We start from the raw sequence: 23,383 nt of genomic DNA, 5'->3' as shown, positions 1-23,383 counted from the left end.
AAGACATAGTGCTATTGAACCAAATATGAATTATTGCAGATGGAATATATATATATATATTCTTAACTAACATGACTCCGAAATCCAGCTTTTGGAGAAATTCTGTCCACCCAAAGCTGTAATTTGGCAGGACAAAGATTTGGAATATATTGGTCAATGAATGAGAAACATAGCCTGTATATCTTTGGGGCAGATCCACTGGGGAAGGTTTCACAGGTGATCACTCTGCATGTATTTGCCAGCTGGTCACAACTGAGCAATCTGGCAGCAAATCAGAGAGGTTGAGAGAGACTCTATTTTTCCCTTCAGTGATCTTTATATCTATCTTGCTATGTGCTAGATCATTCCCATTGATCCCCTAATAATCAGGTCCATGTGCATGCCATAAAGTTGCCCAGTAGCCCCAACCTACATCCTGGAACAGCTCTTCATCCATTCCTGCTGTTTCTGATGGGATGGGTTTCAGAGTGTCAGTAGTTTGAAAAACTGCAGATGATAAGAGTTAATGTCATTATATTGGTGTCAGCTTTTTGCTTCCTCCCTTGCTGGTGCTGATAGGTGAGGCTGGCCTAGTTTGTTTCAGTATAATGCAGTAGGGGGAAAGCTGTGTTATTAGACCCTTGGTAAGCAGAGGATGTGTTTGTTGACCTTCGTCTTACTGGTCTTGTATGAGTGTTGTTTGTGTCATCTATGTCCTTCACTGCTCTCCCTTGCATGTGTTCTGTGCAAGAAGAGCGAGACAGAAATAAAGAATGTGGAGACGTGTGTGGTGGTGGAGCTGGCGTGGAAAAAAACAACCGTGCATCACAGTGGACAGGTCGTTTGAACAGTGCAATGCTGTGTCTGAGTGTTCCTGAAATTAGGGAGGCTAATAATTTCTCAGGACCATGCTTTATGTTAATGGGACAGGGTATGCTGTATAGTCCTGCTGAGGCATGATCTTTTTGGCTCTTCATTTTTCTTTAATGGAACTTTCCTGTTTGTGTCAACAGCCACCTCTGATATTTTAACCACGCTGAATTAGAAGTACAGGACGTCCTTGGATTTTTTTTTTGATCACAAACATAATCATGGACATCCCTGTCACACAGACTTCCCCAAAAACAAACACTATAATTTCATGACATTGTTCCATTATCAGGTGTAATTAGCAACATGGACTTCTGGTTCTCAGTTCATAATCTTTGTCACTCATTTTAGGTGTAATGGAATAAAAAATGAAAAATGCAAGCAATATCTACAAATTATGCCAGGTGACAGTAATAGTGAAGAGACGAAGCACGTTTTGGAATATGAGGAAAGCCAAAAACCGCGCTTCCTCCACTTCCCTACCATTGATTCATTAATGTTGAATTCTCTCGCAGCTGCTCTATTCCCATGTTGTTGCAGTATATTAATGACTAACCTGGTATTGTGGATGAATAATCTCAGTTGTTCTCCTGACTGAAGTTTGGTCCATTTACAGCATCCTGCCATGTGATTGCATTTGTCCCTAACCATCGGGTTCCCGATGGTTAGGGACCATTTATCGAGTGGAAAAAAGGTTAGCGTTCATCCTCCAGCTTCACTGTGTTTATGTTATGCTAACATAGCTGTGTCGCTAGTGATCACGTAGCACATCATTATATACCAGCTAGCCCAACTCCAGTAACTCTACAAACGGCTCCTGACTAAGGTAGCGGCTTCGTAGCTTACCAAAGTCGTACTCAAACATTTTTGACAGATTTTTGAGGGCTGTGTACCACATAAAATCAGTTCGAGGTCAGTAAGCACAACCAGAATTCATACATAAGGTGCACCGAATTATAAGTGCGGAAAATACAGTATACCAAAGAAAAGACTATATCGCGATATATAACATTACCGCACATGCTTCAAATTATACAGCGATATGGATTTTAGGTCATTTCGCCCAGCCCTACCTCCAAGCTATACAAAATGCAGCAGCCAAGCGAGTTTACATTACTCCTATTTTATATTCTTTACATTGGCTCCCAATAGATTTTAGAATTCATTTTAAAATTCTTGTTTTAACATACAAAGTTTTAACATACTAAAACTTTATTTATCCCATTTATCTTTTTATTTATCTTAAACTTTTATTTACATTTAACCTTTTGTATTGTTTATATTGTCTGTTTATTTTAGCCTTCGTGTACAGCACTTTGTGACTGCCTGTCTATGAAAAGTGCTTAATAAATAAATGTTACTTACTTAACAACTTGTGACCGAAAAGTGAAATGCTGAACATAACATTGTTGGACTCTGATGCTTACTGAATAAACTCTTATATTTTGTGAGAATATGATCTACCAGCCACATAGCAGACAGGTCTGGCCCAGATCTGGTGTCAAGCCGGCACTGCTGGCTGACTTCTGGCATGGTAAGTGGTATGTCTTCCAGATATGGGCCAGGCCTGGCATAGATGGCACTGTTTATGTGATGGCATGCCACATCTGGCCTGATTGTGGTTTGGTTTATGTGGCCCAGGCCCATAGAAAACAGGTCTGGCCCTGGTCTGGCATCAAGCTGGCACTTCTGACTGACTGGTGTCATTGCAGGGTGTATGCCAATGATGGCACTATTTGTGTTCCTATTTTCCTATTTTAGTTAGAAGACCCAAATGCCATGTTGCAATACTATACTGCTATGGTAGCCAACGTTTCAAATGCAGGTTTGACAGGGTTGTGAGTGTATGCTTTATCCAAAATCTAGTGAGGTTTCCCACCCAGTGCTTCCCACCAGGTGGCTGTAGCTCAGGAGGTAGAGCATATCACCTACTTATTCAAAAGTTAGTGGTTTGATCCCTGGCTCCTCCAGTCTGCAGGTCAAGAGTGAGAATGTGTATGAATGTAGGTAGAAAGCATGCACTTTAAAGAAAATGTATGAGTGGGTCAATGTGGCACTTTGAGTAATCCGTGAGAGTAGGAAAGCGCTATATAAGAATCAGTCCATTCACTGTCTGAACAGAGTTTTGTCATGTCAGCTTTGCACTATTATGTTGCGGCACATGTTGTTACTACATGGCTTGATTAAGGCACACATTAGGCTGACATCTGGGGCCAGAACTGAAACTGTTCTGGGCCAGCAGCGTGTCTGCAACTGGCCCGTGGCTGCACACAACTTACACATGGCCCACATACCGCAAAGAATAACGGCCCTTTGGTGGCCCAGATCAGGTTTGCCAGAGGTGGCCCACACATGGGCCATCACAGGACCACCAGTGTGTCTGCAACTGGCCCGTGGCTGCGCACAACTTACACATGGCCCACATACCGCAAAGAATAACGGCCCTTTGGTGGCCCAGATCAGGTTTGCCAGAGGTGGCCCACACATGGGCCATCACATGGCCAGTTGCAGACACACTGGTGGTCCTATGCTGGCCCATGTGTGATCCACCTCTGGAAAACCAGATCTGGGCCACCAAAGGGCCGTAATTCTTTGCGGTATGTGGGCCATATGTAAGCACATTGTGTGGGCCAGATCCGGGCCATACCAATTTTGCTATGTGGGCACATTGAATGCTGGGCAAAAATGCCACTGATACAGTCAGGGATACACACCAAGGGCAGATGGCTTTGCACTGAACACCTAAAGCCTGCAACTCCTATTCATGACTCCCCAGGACTGCTACCTGCTTGGCGATTGCCACCCGCACAGAATCCGCTGAGTCCATCTTGCCCTTGGCCTGTACCAAAACAGGGCTCAAGTGCTGGACAAGGTGCGGAGACAGTTAACTTTACGCAATCTTTGTGCCAAAGCACAAAGTATCAACTTGGCACGGGAACGTGACACAATGTTTAGGATGACACAAAATACAATTTTGCTCAGCGTGAGATTCATGCCTAGGGACTCTAGCATGGAGGTCTAAGGGCAAGCACAAAGCATGGCTGGATACAAGAGTGGTTGCACTGAGGAGAGAGGACAAACAAGGGGTTAGCGTATTCCAGAACTCCTCCAGGTGTACATGGATTTAACAGAGGGGTATGGCTTATGTTCCAGGTGGAGTCAGAGGGTGCATTGAGAGGAGAAGGTGAAGGTCCGAGTGAGATGAGTAGAGATATGACCTGAGTTCCAAGGCAGGGTGGCACCACTGTGTGCAGTGGTGGCAAGATGGCAGGCAGGTGTATGGTTGGAATCCTTCCCAGGAGATGGAGCATGAACAGTAGTGAGTGTAGTCAGTAGTGAGTATAGCTCGTGTCCGAGGGGCGAGCTGACCAGAGAACTGTAACACGAGAAAACGAGGTAAATGCAAAGGTTTGGGATAATAACATGAAGCATGAAAGCCTGTTACTAACGTGGCTAAGTTGATGAACTGGTGGTGAAGAGACTGCAGCGGTGGTCTGAAATATATATATATATATATATATATATATATATATATATATATATATATATATATATATCAGTACTTGCTAATGGTGGTAAAAGTGACTCATAAATTTAAAGGTGAATGGGTTTCTTAGAATCTCGACAATCAGTCTCTCTTATTTTACCCTGTCTATGTTTCTTCTGCCACGTCTGTCTTTCTTGCCTTCCTGCCATTCTTTTATTTACATTCTGCCTCACTATAAACACTCCCTGCCTTTTGCTGTTGTGTTTTTACCATTCCAACTCAACCCTCTATCTCTTTTTACGGCCTTTGTCAATATTTACAACAGGCTGTTCACTTCTATATTTGCATTTGCTTCCACATTCTCTTGTCCTGACATCACTCTTTTACCTCTCTTTTAATTTTGCTATCTCTCTCAGCACCTCTAAAACACCCACCCCTCCAACACCTCCACCCCATTTCCTCTTTATCTCTTTCACTCACTCTCTCGCTCTCTCACTCTGGGATGCTCTGGCACCTAGATTACAGATCATTGCTGCCGCCTTCACTGAAAGGCAAATATCAATGAAGGGTCCACACTAAGATGGACAATGGTAAACAGCAGAAAGGATTTTCTTCTTTAAATTGTAATTTATTGGACACAAAATCTTTGAGGAAAGGAAACTGAAACAAAATCAAGAGGACCACACATGACCAAATCTCTCTGCAAACTGGAGAAGATCAAGAGGCAGGGAACAGTTCTCTTTCTCTCTGTGACTTTGAAATTCCTTTCCGAGAGAAAAAGCAGAGATGAAGGGATAGTCAGAGAGATGGGCAGTGACTAAAGTGTAGCACATGAGGAGCAGGTGCTGAGTTGGAAAAGGGCTGCACAAGCTAATCTGCAAGTTGCGTTCAGAAGAGGCTGCAAAAGATATTCATCTGCATTTCGTCACTCACTTGGATGAGTAACGAAACGTTTCTCCCACTGAAAACGCTACGTCCAGATCAGCAGAATCAACTTATCTGCATTCGTTTGAGTCCTTATTTGCTGCATTTGAGGATTAAAACTGTTTCTCTGTGACTGTTTTTCTAAGGTCAACCAATTGCATCTCTCAGATGTCTTTTGAAATATCTGAGAGTGAGGTATCGTCTTTTATTTTTTGAAATTTTCTCAGTCATGACAGTTTTGCTGTCTAGAGCCGTGTTTCAGTTTATGTCTATGTGAACTGTTTGGAATCATGTGCCCCACTGACCTGTTACCTTCGCGGGGTCCCATTAAAAGGTTTCCATCCCAAGCCTCTGGACTAATTGCTCTCTATAAGAGTGCCTGGATAGGATGGCTCATTCTGGGATGTATTGCTGGACCTTCCAAACACAGTTCATCCCCATCAGGGAGGTTAGAGAACTCCAGGAGCGCCACCAGACCTCGGGTGGAAAAAGGCTTGATTGCTTACCCCGAGGAGCTACACTTAGAGGTGGCAAGGCACCACTCCACTTCACCCGTCTCCATATATAGATCTCCACTATTGCTAAAGGGTGGTCACAGTGAGTATCAAAAAACAGCACAACAATAACATTCAAAGAACAGGGAATTCAATTTCAAATGTATTAGTAAAAATGTGAAACTCTAGTATGAACGGCTGCCATCAATTAGCAGTATAGTGAATAGTTCTTGTTCGCCTGCATGTTATCATGGACACTCAGGTTTCCAGCCTACATGAAAAAAACTTCCTCAAGCCTCACAATTAAAAATGTGTAAACACAATTCAAACATCCATAACAAGCTGCACATTGGGTTGTTGCTTAGTTACTTTTTTGCACAAGTGTTATAAATAAATCTCTATCCACAAATACATACAAAGGTCATGTACATCATACAGAATATACTGTAAGGTCCAAGACTTCAGGATCCCCTGTCACAGAAGTCAGACATCACAGAAAACACGGCCAAATGCAAAACGAAGAAAGAGATAGACAAAGGTGTTTACACTTTATCGTCATCGCTATTTTTCTGAGCAATATGTGATTTAGGAATTTGTCTTCAATAAGTAAAAGTACTTGTTTTCTTCCTGTAGAATACCATGGTCAAATCACATTGTATAATTAACATCAGCATGAGCAGAGGCATTTTTCTGTACTGTCGTCAAACTGGTCTCCCAGTCAGGAGTCGAAAAGAGTTCTTTTTTCTCTTCTTGTCCCTGACGTGTCTCCCTGTTCTTTTTGGCACACATGCAGCCTGACAGGAGCTTCCATGTGGTACTGAGGCAGGTTACTGACTGGTATTTGTTGGGACTGGTCCCTTCTGGGGGTCTTTGGGAATCAGAATTATCCAGCCTTCGGTTAGCCATTCTGGGTGTCTCTCATTGACTAGCAGCTGGTTCATGTGTACTGCCAGACAGTCATGGAGTGCAGTCACCTTCTTCAGCCAGTAGACGTGAACCATGTCAGGGCCTGGTGCTGTCCAATTCTTGGACAATTAGATGTCTGCCACTGAGCATTGCCTTCGCTAGTCTGTTTAATGATCACAGCAAGTCTGAATCAGACCACACTGTCTTAGATTTAATCTACCGTATTTACCGCACTATATGGCGCACGTAAAATCCTTAAATCTTCACAAAAATCGACAGTGCGCCTTATAATCTGGTGCGCCTTATGTATGAATTTTGGTTTGTGCTTACTGACCTCGAACCGGTTTTATGTGGCACACTATGCTCAAAAATCTGTCAAAAAAAGATTTTTAGTGCCACTTTTTGGAGCATTACGGCTACCGTTGCCAGGAGCCTCGCGGAGTAATACGTACTGTGCTTCAACACAACATTACCGTGTTGTGTGTGTATAACGACTCCAAAATGGCACCCGCGAAGAGACACGCTTACGAAGCTGATTTTAAACTTCGAGCAATTAGTTATGCAGAAGAGAATGGAAATAGAGCAGCTGCCAGACAATTCGGCATTAATGAGTCCATGGTGCGCAAGTGGAGGAAGCAAAAAGATGACCTAAAACAAGTAAAGAAGACCAAAAGGAGTTTCCGAGGGAACAAGGCGCGATGGCCGCAGTTAGAGGACAAAATTGAACAGTGGGTTATTGAACAGAGAACAGCAGGTAGAAGTGTCTCTACAATCTCTATTCGACTCAAGGCAACAGCGGTAGCACGTGACATGCAGATCAACGACTTTCGAGGGGGACATTCTTGGTGCTTCCGTTTTATGAAAAGGCATAATCTCTCAATCCGCACAAGAACTACTGTCTCACAGCAACTGCCAAACGATTACAAAGAAAAGTTGGCCATTTTCCGCACGTACTGCCAGAATAAGATCACTGAAAAGAAGATCCGGCCAGAACACATCACTAACATGGACGAGGTCCCCCTCACCTTTGACATCCCCGTGAACCGTACTGTCGAGAAAACAGGGACCAGTACGGTATCTATACGCACCACAGGGAACGAGAAGTCATCCTTCACTGTAGTTCTGGGCTGCCAAGCTAATGGCCAGAAACTACCACCCATGGTCATTTTCAAGAGGAAGACTTTGCCAAAAGAAAAGTTTCCGGCCGGCGTCATCGTCAAGGCTAACTCAAAGGGCTGGATGGACGAAGAGAAAATGAGCGAGTGGCTGAGGGAAGTTTATGTCAAGAGACCGGATAGCTTTTTCCACAAATCTCCGTCTCTTTTTATCTACGACTCCATGCGCGCCCATCTCACCGAGGCTGTCAAAACCCAAGTGAAGCAAACTAATTCGGAGCTTGCCGTCATTCCGGGTGGATTAACCAAAGAACTCCAACCACTAGATATTGGTATCAACAGGTCGTTCAAAGTTAAATTACGAGCTGCGTGGGAGCATTGGATGACAGAAGGCGAACACACATTCACCAAGACAGGGAGGCAACGCCGAGCGAGTTACGCCACTATCTGCCAATGGATCGTGGCTGCTTGGGCTAAGGTATCAGTCTCAAGTGTCGTCCGAGCTTTCACGAAGGCTGGAATAATCACTGAACAGCTAAGTAACAGCAACGAGACTGATTCGGATAATGATGAGAGGGATCCGGGCATGCTTGATGCCGAAATTGCCCAGCTGTTTAACTCAGACACTGAAGGTGAAGAGTTTGATGGATTTGTGGAAGTTGAATGAACTGGAAATGTAAGTGTATTGTTCAATATTTGATGTTTAACAGCTCAACAATGTTAATAGTTACTGTGAATGAGTTGGTTAAATTTTAACTCATCCGATTGTTTTATTCTGCTGAATGCACTTTAAACGCCTTTTAATCCGGTGTGAGAGGGATCCGGGCATGCTTGATGCCGAAATTGCCCAGCTGTTTACCGTAACTCGGACACGGAAGGTGAAGAGTTTGAGGGAATTGTGGAAGTTGAATGTACCGTACTGGAAAAAGTGTGTATTTTTCAATATTTAATGTGTTACAGCTTAACAGTGTTAAGAGTTACTGTGAATGAGCTTAATAAAGGTCGAGTTATTTTTTGTTTGTCTTAATGCGTCTTATAATATGATGCGCCTTATGTATGAAAACAGAGCCAGTCTTCAACAGTGCGCCTTATAATCTGGTGAGCCTTATAGTGCGGTAAATACGGTAGTATGACTAAAGCACAACAGATGGACAAGCAAATACTGTACTTTCAAATAGACTATGAAATTCAAGCCGAGATGATGAAATTGTGGTTCACTAAGCCAAAGCGCAAGTTCAGTACACGCTACACAATTAAACTACCAGCCTGACATGACAGTGTTTTTATGTACAAATGCACATAAAGCAAGCATATAGCAATGTAGCTCATCTTCACCACCTTCTATAACTTAATCAATGCTCTAAATGTTTTCGTCAGTCTGTTTGAACCCCAAAATATCATGTCAGTAAAGCCACTCTCTGCTGGGATTAAGACAAAGGGCTGTGTCCAGTTAAACCAGGGAAAGATGCAGTTTCTGACACCATCCCAGATTGTGTATTTAGGATATCTGTAGACACATGGAGATGTCTGTGAAGGTTCTCAGTCATCCAGGTCATCGTAGTCTAAGGAGCTTGCAAAGAAAAGCGTCTGGACTTCTTTAAGTTGCTTGAAGACGTTTCACCTCTCATCTGAGAAGCTTCTTCTGTTCTAGGTGGAGAGTCCCAGATTTGAGTTTCCCCCCAAGAAGGTCAATGGACCCCATAATGATCCTCTACCTAATCACACAAGCCAAGGTGTGAAAGTGGGTGTGGGTCACAATCAGCCAGGGTTTCGGGTGAGCTCATTGTGAAACCTGGCCCCACCCTATCATGTGATGTCCTGAGGTCAGATGGCCCAGGATGTGAGTGGGCGTTAAGGCGTCTGGGAAGGATCTGAAAACTGGATTATAGATGGCAGACAGTTGGTGTCGTAAGCCCCGCCTCTGTTCAAAGATGGTCGCTCACAGTGGACATGGATGCTTCTTTCACTCCTCTTTCAAACCAGCCACATAGAGATCTATAACATTTCCCATGTTTACATAGCATTAGCATTTTAATATGTACAAAGGTTCACATATACTTCATACCAGAACCAAGAAAAGTCAACACAGAACTTGAACATGTTGCGGTTCAGCCATTTGATTCATGTTACAGCAGCTCATGAGTGAATGAACACGGTGCGATAAAAGTACTTTTAGAAGTACATTTTCCCAAACACTTACATTTAGTTACATCTATTTAAATTTACTTGAAGGGTTAGGGGTTGCCACCTCAGCATTCAGTCAACTTCCACAGAGTCTTGCTGATGACCTGCTAATTTTCTTAAGGTGTGTTGCAGCAGGGACACATTTAAAGGTTTCAGGACACCGGCCCTCGAGGACTGGACTTTGACACCCCTGCTCTACTGCTTCTGTTATGTCTAGTTCTTAGTTGTTGTTTTATTATGTTAGTTTCCTTTCTTGTCCACCCTGTCACAGTCTCATCTGTGTGTCTTGTATCTGTGCTTTGTTTCCTTTTCTTCTCCCTAGTCATGTCTCCATTCCCGTCTGGTCCCTGTGTTTAATCCTTTCTGTTCCTGTGATCATTTCTCTGTGTTTCATCCCTTTATCAGTCATGTTTTCACGTCTGTTTTTCAAAAGTGGGAAGTAACAAAGCACAAATACTTAGTTGCTGTACTTAAGTAGAATTTTCAGGTATCTGTACTTTACTTGAGTAGTTATTTTTCTGACTTTACACTTTTACTCTCAAAAATTTTAAACAATAAATAATAAATATCTGTATTTTCTACTCCTTACATTTTCAAAATAGGCTTTTTACTTTTGGTTAAAAAGTAAAAAGCCTATTTTGAGTTATTATTTAATGTCACTGTGGGCCTTCAAACATCAAACAGCCTAAACAGTAACACATGAGAGACAGTCCTATTGGTTATTCAGTCACCAGGGATGTCACATGGATAGAGGCAAAACCATGTGCCACAGTCAGGGATTTGGGTTTTTTGGGGGTGTTTTTTTGGCACAACATTGTAGTTGAGGGTCTTCAGCATCTAGCTAGCCCCACAAAAGAGGAGCAAGCATAAAGTGAGTAACGTTTTTTAAGTGTCAGGTCATTTTAAATGCAGCATTTCTATCAGCTTAACAAACATCAGCAAACACACAAACTGAGTTTGTTGCACAGTGTGTTGCAGCTAAAGCTCAGATTGTGGTCATAAATATTTTGTACTTGTAAATCAAATGCGTATTTGTGTACTGAGTTTTGTAACCTTGTAAACCAAAATATATGAAAATTTATGTTTGTGCATTTACAGATGAATATTTGTGTTTGTAAAAAATATTTACACGAGTTACAAATTTTTTTGTTAAGGTCTGCTTACAGGTACAAAGCAAAAAACTACATGTAAAACTTAGGTTCCCTGGCTGCATGTGGATTTACACTTACACATACAAATTTTGACCTGATTTTTCTTCCTTTCAGCTGATTGGTCAATGTCATGTCAATCACAAATTTAACAATCCAATCAGAGAACAGATGGGTTTGGCTGTTGGAGGGGGGCGTTACTGATAGCACAGTAGGTTAACTGTGTTATTTAAAGGTTGCATGAAAGTAACCTGCAGGTTAGTGCAGGATAAACCGGTTAGTTTGCTGTGCTGTACGATCTACTGTACAATATGAAGCGCCTTGAAGCGACTGCTGTTGTGATTTGGCGCTATATAAACAAAATTGAATTGAATTGAATTGCTGTGATGGATTTAAAATAAAGTGCTGTGTTGGACTGGTGCACAGTAGCTGTGGAGCTCATGGTCAGAGTTCAGTTACGTCAAGTATACCAGATCCTTCATTCCAACTCCATACTGTCTAGTATAAAGACAGCAGTCTCTACAAGCATACTGACAGTATCCTGTCAATGCAGAGTATGGAAACCTTCCAGGGCAGTTCATGAAACCTCAGAGCCCAGATCACAGCCTGTACATTAAAAAAATCTACTGGAGCTCTCGATAGAAATTATTGTGACTTGTGATCCTTTTCCACACGCTGAGCCACTGCAACCACTTTTAGGATTCCACCATGTGCTGAATCTTATTGTAATCCCATTCCCTACTGTGTTGGGAAGGTTACTTTTAAAATGTATTCCACTACAGATTACAGATTACATGCCCCAAAATTTTGTAATGTATTCCGTTACGTTACTTAATAAGAGTAATGTATTCTGGATACTTTGGATTACTTAATATATTATCATGATTTTTACAACTACATGAATGTACTATTGCTGTGTGATTTATTACTATTACTGAAGGTTACTCTCCATACCAACACCAACACCAACTGGATGTTTAAATCTTAATATAAATGAGTAACAGTAGGTGGACATTAGGTAAGGCTGCACTTTTTGCAGCGATCTCGTATAGAAAACTATTCCTCGCGTATATAAAACAGGTCAGCGGCTCCGAACCGTAGTAAAGGGACCTCTGACTAATACGTCGGGTTTGTGTCGGGCTCGTAGCTGAAAACTAGCTTTACTTTGTTGTCTGGGTCAACTTTGCTAGCGAGAGACAGAGAGAGGCGTTGAAAGGCTGCTCCAACAGAACTTATTGTTTCAGAGGAAAACACGAACACAGCGTACAGTCGAGTCTTAACAGCTTACTTACAGCTGGGTCGTCAGGCACTCTTCTTGGCTGCAGTGGTTATTATTATATTTACATGCTTCCAGCTCCCGTTTCTGCTCGATGACAACTCGTACTTTTCCTTTTCCTCCCTCGCTCACAGACACATAACGGGTACAGCAGTCCATTCTCCCTGCAGCACGGACTACACTGCCCATCAGGCTACATGCTTTAGGGCGATGTCTGTAACACTCTGCTATTGCCTTCATATTAAATCGGTTTTTGAATATTAATTTTTAAAAATATTTCTTCACGTCATTATGCGGGCTGCAAGTAGAGACATGGGCCGCGAGATTGAGACACAGACATTAGACCCTCTTAATGCGTTTTCTGTTTGGGTTTCCAGCGGCGTGGAATTACCAAAAACAGAGAGGGCATAGCTGAACATATGAAACAGGAAAAGACCGCCGTGTAATCCCTTTATTTTAACAAAGTAACTGTATTCTGAATACCACCTTTTTAAACGGTAACTGTAACGGAAAACAGTTACTCATATTTTGTATTTTAAATACGTAACGGCGGTACATGTACTCCGTTACTGCCCAACACTGCTGATCATGTTGTACTTAACTGATTCAAGCTCAGTACATTTGTCAGAATTAAATTTTATGCTGAAAAAAATTCCATCTCCTAATATTACAAGGTTTAGTTAACGTTTCACAAAAATAGCTGGTAGAAATGTCCTCCAAAGAGCTACTTACTTATGTTCAGTACATTTAAAATATTTCACTTTTACTTGAGTAAAGAAGTTGAATCAGTACTTAAACTTTTAATGGAGTATTTTTAACACTAGTACTTGTACTTCTACTTGAGTACAGGATGTCTGTACTTTTACCACCTCTGCTATTTTTCGCCAGTACGTGTGTCAAGTTCACGTATCTAAGTCTGGTCTCATGTGTACAACTTCCTCTTTTATTTTGATAGTCCTCTGTCTGTTGCTTGAGTCTTCCTGACCCCAATGGAATTAGCATAACCTATGATCCTTTAAAAAAACTGGTGGTAAAAGCAGCCCAAGCACAGAACCCGTGGGCACTCTTTGTACATTAGTAAGCACGTTGAAGCTGAGCTTCTATTTAGTGTAAACATGTCATTAAGTTACCTCAACTTCTTGTTCAAAGCTACCACGATACAATTTACAACACTTAGTGAAAATATGCAGATCTACAGTTAGCAGGTCTTTATTTTCTAATTCATGATTTCTCCTTGTTTTGCTCAGCGGGGACAACATACATCTTTGGCAAAGGTGGGGGCCTCATTACATTCAATTGGCCAGCCAATGAGAGACCAAGCACCAGGACGGACAGGTTGACTGTCGGCTTCAGCACCTCCCTGAAAGATGGCATCTTAGTCAGAATTGACAGTGCACCTGGTCTAGGGGACTATCTCATGCTGCATATAGTAAGTTCAACTCAAAATATTGTCCTTGAATAATTTGTGATTTTTTTGTCCTTTTATTGAGTTTTTGGTTTCTTTTTTACAGTAAAGTAGATTCATAGTTTTTTCCCCCAGCATGTTCCGCAGGCTTCAGCTGTCACAATATGTGGATTTTAGAGAGAAGGACACAGGACTATATATACAAGAACTCATTACTTGTGGAAAAAGAGAGGGACACAGAGGACAATGAAACACTAAATATTTAAACTGATAGAAATTAACATCACTGAGCCCTGCTCTCAAAAACTGACATAGATGTAAGACTGTCTGTGAAGCTGGACCGGGAATCCCATCAGCAGTATGTCAGCAGGGAAAATAGGTCAATGTGTGCAATGGCCCAAAAACACAAGCCAAAAAAACAAAGAAGGCTCAGAGGAAGAGATGCCGCACTTTCGCCCCCTCAAGTCATCTCACTGACTGGATTACTTCTTATTACAATTTAAGAAATCCGAAGCCCGACTGTAACGTGGAGATTTTTTCCCCTGCAGACATGTTGATGGATGTTAGGATTTCCAGTCGTCTTTGATAAGACGCAGCTTTGGTGTGATATGCATGTAGTAACCTGTTATGTAGTACTGTTTGGCTCAAACAGGCTCTCCTCCACACGGTCCTCATTCATAAAGTGCTTTACAAACCCAAACATTATGGCTAACAGGCGGATTTTACCGTTGGAGTGCAGCTAGCCAAACAGTCAGATTTTGAGAGCAGGGCTCCGTGATGTAAATTAGCCTTTATATGTGTAGTGTTTCACGTCCTGTTTAATAACTCTTTACTCTCATTTCAGCAACAAGGCAAAATTGGAGTGACCTTCAACATCGGCACAGTGGATATCAGCGTGCAGGAAAGCAGCACCCCAGTGAATGATGGGAAGTATCACGTTGTCCGTTTCACCAGAAATGGTGGCAATGCTACACTGCAGGTGGATAACTGGTCTATCAATGAACATTTCCCACCAGGTACAGTATTAATAAATCCGTCAGCTGTTAAAGTAAAACAACCGGTATTAACTGGTAATAATGATGCAGTGGGGTTGTGTCATTATGATACGAGATCACTGGGCAGCATGTGCTTCAGTAACATAAGATTTTAATTTCTAGCATAAAACGGTGTCTAACATAGTGGGATTTATCTGTGGGGAGCGAAACACATTACGTACTACCATACTACAATAGGGATTACGATGTAACTCTGTAGACTTTGGATGAACATGTTAGACGTGTTATCCTAAAAGTAAAGCCAAAAAGAATGATGTTCCAAGCCTCCATCAGGATTTCTGACGATTGCTGTATTAGTGCTAAAGTTCAGGGCCCCTGCTGCTGTGATGGTTTACAAAAATCTCCTTTCATTTGTAACCCTTTTACATGAGTGAAGAGCAGAACTCTGTCGGCAGTAGCGTTTTTTATTCCTGTGTTTGCTCCAACTGTCTGAGATAATTTGATATCCCAGATCGCACTTTGAAAAAGCACAGATTGGCAAATGATGATTGCTGTGATTCGTGCAGCCTGTCGAAACCCAGTACACACCCACATACCATGGGGCGGTATAATGGAACTATGGTGACTTTATCATACTGACACAATGAGGATCAAGTGTTTGTGGAAATACTGAGAGGAAGGAGAAAGCTGTAAGAGTCAACATAAAGTCTTCTGACTTCTTGGCATCTACAGGTTTACCAGTGACCTATTATGGATAGATTGAGGATAGCATGTTCTAGTTTCTGAAACTGTGCTTCTTTAGGGTGTGGCAGAAACGCAGCCTAACATTAATTGTACACCTATGTGGCTCACTAGTGACCTGGTGGAAGTTAAGGGGTTAAGTCTGTCAGCTGAAGTATTTTCAGTGTCTCTTCTATCCTGTAGTCAAAGTAGTTTGAACAGTAAGGAAGGTATATTATCAGTTGTGTTTTGAAAATCTGATACTTATTGAATCAATAAATAGTCTTTGCATGAACCACATCCACACCTCATATGCCAGAGATATGAGGTAAATTCCATCTATGTCCATACAGAATCTCACAGCTGAAAAGACTTGGGAGAAATTTAAATAATGACATAATCAAAAATAATTGCCCTCATCCCCTGGGTGTTGGTATTTGTTCCTCTAGCTTGGGTCCTCTGAGAGTTTGAGGGCTCTGCTGTATCTTAGCTGTTCCTCTGATGTGCCTGGAATCTGCTGGAGCCATTCTTCCAGTTACGGGGTCACAACTCCTACTGGTCCTATTACCACTTGGCCACTTTAGACTTTACCTTCCATATTTGCTCCAGTTATTCCTTCGGGCCCTGGTACTTATGTATTTTTTTGTAATCCTTCTTCCTGAAGTTACTATCCACTGGGATTTCCACATCACAGCTGTGGTATACCTTCTGTAGTTGAGGTCAGTCTGTAACTTCCTGTCCACTGTGGCAGACTTCAGCTGGAGTCTCAGTACCTGGCCTACCTTCTGGAGATATGTCCGGTATATCTGCCTGTCTGACACACATGATTAGGTTAGGGCTATCAGTGATGAGAACTTAGACATCACAGGGTTAACCTAAACGAAATGAAAGCACACAGCTAGAAAAGCCAGAAAGTTCTGGGTTTGAATCTTAGTGGTGCCTGGCTCATTGCTCTGGTTTCCTCCCATAGTCAGAAGGTTAGGTTAACCCTGGAGCACAGTTTCACGTGGGAACTAAATGAACACATGTAAAAGCATACAGTTATGTTTAGGGTCATCATTGATGATGACTTTGACTTCACAGGGTTAACTGGTGATAAGTGGCGGTAAGGTGGAAACAGATATAGATATAATACAGAGCTTTCATGTGGAGCTTTGAACATCACGTTTAAAACGTGTTATAGAAATGCCCATTAATTGTGTGTAACCATGTTTGGACCTTGTTCTGTGAGGTCTAAGTCACATAGGGCTAGGTTTGTCAGCTGGGGTTGTCACTGGATGATGACTGTTTTTGTGTGACATTATATTAAAATACAAAATTGTCACTATTACCCCAGAAACTACAGACAAATTAAATCCAGACTCTAGAGAGCGTCTGGCTGCAGGGCCTTGTGCAGACTGCAGAACAATTTCCATCACGTTCATGTCCAAGACAAAATCCCTTAAGTCAAATAGAATCCACTCTGGCACCCTCCTCTACTAGCCTGCGCCATCATTTGCTTCAGTGCTTTCGATCATTGATTCAGTTTCCCATGGGTAACCAGCACCCTGGAGTCTTGGTAACAGTGTGTTTGAGGCAAGTGTAACGGACAAATTGTTCTGCTGTACTGGCCAACAACATTTCTGCCTCCAGGAAGGGTCTTTGAGTATAATGTTTTGTGATTCAGTGTGGCACTCTTTGTTAGACAAGCTTTCAAGTACTGAACTATTTGGCAGCGCTTCCTGGCACTTGCCCTGGATGGATACATGATGTACACAAGCCTTCCACAGTCTTTTCACAAGGCTGCAGTAGTGGAGCAGTGAGGTGTTCAAAGAATGGTGCAGTGCTGAGGGATGGGCCTTCAGTTTGTCCTGTAAACCTGTGCCTGTTCCTATAAACTCATCTCTTCAAATTGTAATATTTTAAACTGTTAAAAAATTTTTTATTCTATTAGATATAAGAATACGATTTATGTAAGACAGTTTATATGAAGGGTAACATCTTATAATCTATAAAACTCTGCTGGAGGGTAATCTATGTGTAACCAGTGTCTGCAATGTTTCTCTGAGCTTATCAGGAGACCTATTCGGTCATTTGTCCTCACACACATATGAACTTGAGGAACATTCCATGCTTAATCCATAGGGCCCACTATTTGAAGCTATAACAGTTTCAGCTCTTCTGGAAAGGCTCTTCGCAAAATTTAGAAGTGTGTTAATGGGAATTCTTCACCCTAGAAACACATTTGTGGGATCAGATACTGATGTTGGAGGAGAAGGCCTGCTTTGCAGTCTCTGCTGTTTGTGATGATGCTCTTATCACAAAGGTGTTCTATTGAGTTGATGCCAAGGCTGTGTGCAGGCAGATTCTTCCACACCAGACTTCAGACACCAGCTCTTCCATGTCTTTATGCTTTGTGCACTAGTGTCTGACAGTACAGTCTTTTCCCATGTGTTTTGAATAAACCGCGACATCTTAAAGGCCGGTCCATAAAAATATTGTCGGACATAAACCGGTCCCTGGCGCAAAAAAGGTTGGGGGCCGCTGATGTATGGCTTGGACGCAGCTGTTTGGCCATGGAAACCCATTCCATGAACCTCTCTATACACTGTTTTTGAGCTAATCTGGAGGCTACATGAAGTTTGGTTGTCTGTATCGACTGACTCTGCGACCTCTGTGCACTATGCCCCTCAGCATCTACTGTCTCCACTCTCCAGTTTTACGTGAACTACCACTTTGTGACTGAGTTGCTATCATTCCCAATTGCTTCCATTTTGCCATATCACTAACAGTTCACCGTGGAATATTTAGTACTGAGAATATTTCACGTCTGGCCTTGTTGCAAAGGTGCTACCCTATCACATTACCATGCTAGAATTCACTGAGCTCTTAAAAGTTACCAAGTTTTTCACTAATATTTGTAGACGAATTCTGCAAGTGCTTGATTTTATACACCTGTGGCCATAGAAGCGATTGTAATACCTAAATTCAATGATTTAGATGGGCGAGTGAATACTTCTGGCAATATAATGCATGTCAAAGGGAAAGCCAGGCATCCTTACCAGTAAACCTATTGTTGCTGGTTGTGTCTTCTTTCTCTTTCTTTCAGTCTCAAGACAGAGTTCATGGCCATAAGTGAAAGTAGACACAGAGCAATAGCTTTGCTTAATAGAAGCTGTACCCATCCATCTGTCCGTGATCCACATTGTTCTTCCCCCGATCATGGATAAGACCCATGATTTGATGTCCTCCTCCAGAATCTAATTCCCACCCCACAGTGGCCAATTCACCCTTCACTTTTGAGAATGATAGCTTGTTTGTAAATGAACAAGATAGATATGACATACTGCAAATCTCTCGTTAAGAGTCCTCATTTTAAACCGTCATTTACATAATCCTGTGTAGTTTTAAAATATGATGTCCATAATTACACATGCTGCCCAGTCGTGGTGCAACGGATCAAAAATCTCACGGTTCGGATCGGATCACTTTTCGGATCAGCAAAAAAAGAAAAAAGACAAAAATGTAACATTTACTTATTTACTTATTGAAGGTTTTTTTGCCTGTTAAAAACATTCAACTCAAGACTCATTCCATACAATTATTAAAAAAATATAATAGGGCAGTACAGGGCTTTGTATCTACCTCTCAATTCAATTCAATTTATAAAGCGTCAAATCACAACAACAGTCGCCTCAAGGCGCTTTATATTGTAAGGTAGGCCCTACAATAATACACACCGCTCATTACATCGCACTCCGCTGTGATATAACGAGCGGTCATGGTCACGGTCACGTAGCTTTCCGTTGCCCTGGAGCTCCGCCCATTTGTAGCAGTTAGGGCAACAGAAGATGCCTGGGACAGTTCAGCCATAACTTAAATCTTTTCCTGCTCATACACCTGGAACGATCTTGCCACTAAAGTGGACGCGAACGGGATATCATAGCGTGGCTCAAGCATGTTCATCATAGTTTAAACCCCTTGTTTTGCACAACGTCTGCAGCTAAACACCCCAGTAGCTTCTGTAATAGCTTTAGCTTTAGCCCGGTCGGACTGGGCAGCAAACGGCTGCTTAAACACCGAAAACTCCTCTGCTCCTCCACTTGGACCGCTAGCGCTGACCATAACTATCGCTTGACAGACTGACCGCGCGCACCGAACCGTGGAGTGGGATCGGTTCGGATTACGGATCAACCGTGATCCGCTGCACCTCTACTGCCCAGTGAACTACACATTATGTTTGGATCGGCCCTTTTTTGTGGTTTATGCTGTTTTACTTTGTTGTTTTACATTAATGACAGCCCAGAAGTCTTTTGAAAAACTTTCATTTTACTCGGGCTCATCCTCTTTGGTATTGGCTACATTGAAAAATATGTTACCTTATACGGTGAAGATATATCTAATCATTTTGATTGTCACTAAAATTTAATTTTAGCATGACTGAATGAAAGCACTGTTCATATCAGTTAAATAAGCTTGGTCTAGCCACAGAGAGTGTGCATTTGATGAATCATACAATTTAGGGGTTAAAATTGAGTCAAGTCAAACTGAGATGTTGAAGATTTGTAACAGACGGGTGAAGGTGAAAAAATAGAAACAATATTATTAAAGATAATTTCCAAAAGTCTGTTACCGGTAAGTTTATTTTTTCAGAAAGATCCAACTTCACAATTGTAATATGGCACCCTTTTGTGCTTTGGGTGCTGGGTTACTTTTAGATAACAGGACTATTTATACCTGTACAAGAGGAAAACGTTTACAAATCCTAGTGAAAATGTATAGAAAGTGATGAAAAGATCGAAACATTTTATTTTAAAAAGTCTTCTGGTATCACAGCAACAAATACATGTGGAGAAAGTTGGAATAAACACAAACATGCACATCAGCTACTGAAGTGGGAAGGCAGTTTGAGGATTTCTCTGTGTAAACATCATATGTGCTGTATATTTAATGAAGATTTGGGGCAAGCTAATATTGTCAGAGAAGAGCGTGATCATTTTAAGAACTTTGAATGAGCTCTGCATAACCTAAGGGAACTCGTTTTCAATGATGACACAGTGACGTAGTTTTTCAAAGCACAGAAATCAGTCCAACTAGTCTATGGTCATTCAATAAATGTAGCCTTTTTAACCTTGGATCGTACACTTGACTGAGTCAAAGCCTGAAAATGTCAGTCAAGATAAACATAATCTGTTAGCAATCTGCCAGGTATGCCATCAGGCTCACTGGCTTTCTGAACACTGACTCTTGATTGTTTAAGATGAGACACTGCTTGCTGTCACCTGCAAGAAGCAGTGGAAAAGAAAGGGCAGCAGCACTAAGTCTTGTTCACATTTCCACACAGCTTGTTGTAATCTTAAATGTGCCTGAGTTTGCATGGGCCTAAATAGTGTTGAGACTTTCATAAAATCCCACTTTACTGTATATCTGAGTATCAGTCATGACAACAGAGCAAACAGATACTGTACATGCTGTGTAACTAAATGGCTAGCTATTACATAACAGCTATCAGGTTCATCTCAACTTGCTTGCTTAACAACATTTTGACTTGCAAAATAACCAGTTTTTCCCCATTTAGTCTTTTATGTCTACAGATGACCATTTGTTGAATTTTAGTGATTGGTTGATTATTATCAATTTCTAATGTAATGTTTGGTAGTGTTACTTACTGTTGATGTTGTACAGTGGGGCAAAAAAGTATTTAGTCAGCCACCGATTGTGCAAGTTCCCCCACTTAAAATGATGACAGAGGTCAGTAATTTGCACCAGAGGTACACTTCAACTGTGAGAGACAGAATGTGAAAAAAAAATCCATGAATCCACATGGTAGGATTTGTAAAGAATTTATTTGTAAATTAGGGTGGAAAATAAGTATTTGGTCACCTCAAACAAGGAAAATCTCTGGCTCTCACAGACCTGTAACGTCTTCTGTAAGAAGCTTTTCTGTCCCCCACTCGTTACCTGTATGAATGGCACCTGTTTGAACTCATCATCTGTATAAAAGACACCTGTCCACAGCCTCAACCAGTCAGACTCCAAACTCCGCCATGGCCAAGACCAAAGAGCTTTCGAAGGACACCAGGAAAAGTATTGTAGACCTGCACCAGACTGGGAAGAGTGAATCTACAATAGGCAAGCAGCTTGGTGTGAAAAAATCAACTGTGGGAGCAATCATCAGAAAATGGAAGACATACAAGACCACTGATAATCTCCCTCGATCTGGGGCTCCACGCAAGATCTCATCCCGTGGGGTCAAAATGATCATGAGAACGGTGAGCAAAGATCCCAGAACCACACGGGGGGACCTGGTGAATGTACCTGCAGAGAGCTGGGACCAAAGTAACAAAGGTCACCATCAGTAACACACTACAACGGCAGGGAATCAAATCCCGCAGTGCCAGACGTGTTCCGCTGCTGAAGCCAGTGCATGTCCAGGCCCGTCTGAAGTTTGCCAGAGAGCACATGGATGATACAGCAGAGGATTGGGAGAATGTCATGTGGTCAGATGAAACCAAAGTAGAACTTTTTGGTATAAACTCAACTCGTCGTGTTTGGAGGAAGAAGAATACTGAGTTGCATCCCAAGAACACCATACCTACTGTGAAGCATGGGGGTGGAAACATCATGCTATGGGGCTGTTTTTCTGCCAAGGAGACAGGACGACTGATCCGTGTTAAGGACAGAATGAATGGGGCCATGTATCGTGAGATTTTGAGCCAAAACCTCCTTCCATCAGTGAGAACTTTGAAGATGAAACGAGGCTGGGTCTTCCAACATGACAATGATCCAAAACACACCGCCCGGGCAACAAAGGAGTGGCTCCGTAAGAAGCATTTGAAAGTCCTGGAGTGGCCTAGCCAGTCTCCAGACCTCAACCCCATAGAAAATCTGTGGCGGGAGTTGAAAGTCCGTGTTGCTCGGCGACAGCCCCAAAACATCACTGCTCTCGAGAAGATCTGCATGAAGGAATGGGCCAAAATACCAGCTACTGTGTGTGCAAACCTGGTAAAGACCTATAGTAAACGTTTGACCTCTGTTATTGCCAACAAAGGTTATGTTACAAAGTATTGAGTTGTATTTTTGTTATTGACCAAATACTTATTTTCCACCCTGATTTACGAATAAATTCTTTACAAATCCTACCATGTGGATTCATGGATTTTTTTTTTCACATTCTGTCTCTCACAGTTGAAGTGTACCTCTGGTGCAAATTACTGACCTCTGTCATCATTTTAAGTGGGGGAACTTGCACAATCGGTGGCTGACTAAATACTTTTTTGCCCCACTGTATGTGTAAAAGGAGTAAGGCATGTTGCTCTGGAGCAAGCCTGACTATTACATCCTTTGTAGGAAATTTTTACCTGAGTTCTTCACGTCACAGGCTGTTAAAAGAAATCTAGCGAGTCTTGAAAGATCTTATTTTTTTTAAGGTATGTGAAGATACATCCAGTAACAAAAAGAGTAATAATGAATGAATTCCATTGCATGAAAAAGTTACCCCTAAGAAATTACCTACCAGGTAGGCAAACCTGACTGGTAGGAGGGATTGTACAGTTTCATTAGAATATAATTTGGTATTCGGAACACATAGGATTAGGCAAGTTTTTAAAGTGTTTGTGATGATTTCCATAATAAGAAAACTAATCTTGCATTAAATGTGACATCAGTGCATACGCTACACCAGGAGTCTCCAACTCCAGTCCTCAAGAGCTACTGTCCTGCAGCTTTTAGATGCATCCCTACTCCAACGCAGCTGGATCAAATGGTTGGATGACCTCTTTTTTTTTTCTTTTTTTTTTTTTAAACATTATGTTTATTGACTTTTATATTACAGAACAACCAAAGAATAATAGTACAGTTAACATGAGATTTATATTAAAGAACATAGTCCCCAAAATAAA

The 23,383-nt window shown here is 41.8% G+C and overlaps 1 protein-coding gene across 1 annotated transcript in view; it reads left to right on the top strand.

Annotated features, from left to right (window-relative positions):
* The window catches only part of nrxn3a (neurexin 3a), a 199,261-nt gene that overhangs the window by 156,802 nt on the left and 19,076 nt on the right, over positions 1 to 23,383 (top strand). The window contains 2 exon segments of the mRNA XM_040049114.1: positions 13,631 to 13,812; positions 14,633 to 14,804. Of these exon segments, the coding sequence (XP_039905048.1) occupies positions 13,631 to 13,812; positions 14,633 to 14,804 (354 nt within the window).

The sequence above is a fragment of the Simochromis diagramma genome, unplaced genomic scaffold (genome assembly GCF_900408965.1).
Source record: "Simochromis diagramma unplaced genomic scaffold, fSimDia1.1 OVJJ01000426.1, whole genome shotgun sequence".
In the NCBI taxonomy this organism is placed as follows: Eukaryota; Metazoa; Chordata; class Actinopteri; order Cichliformes; family Cichlidae; genus Simochromis; species Simochromis diagramma.
This window is presented reverse-complemented; position numbering and strand designations above follow the sequence as displayed.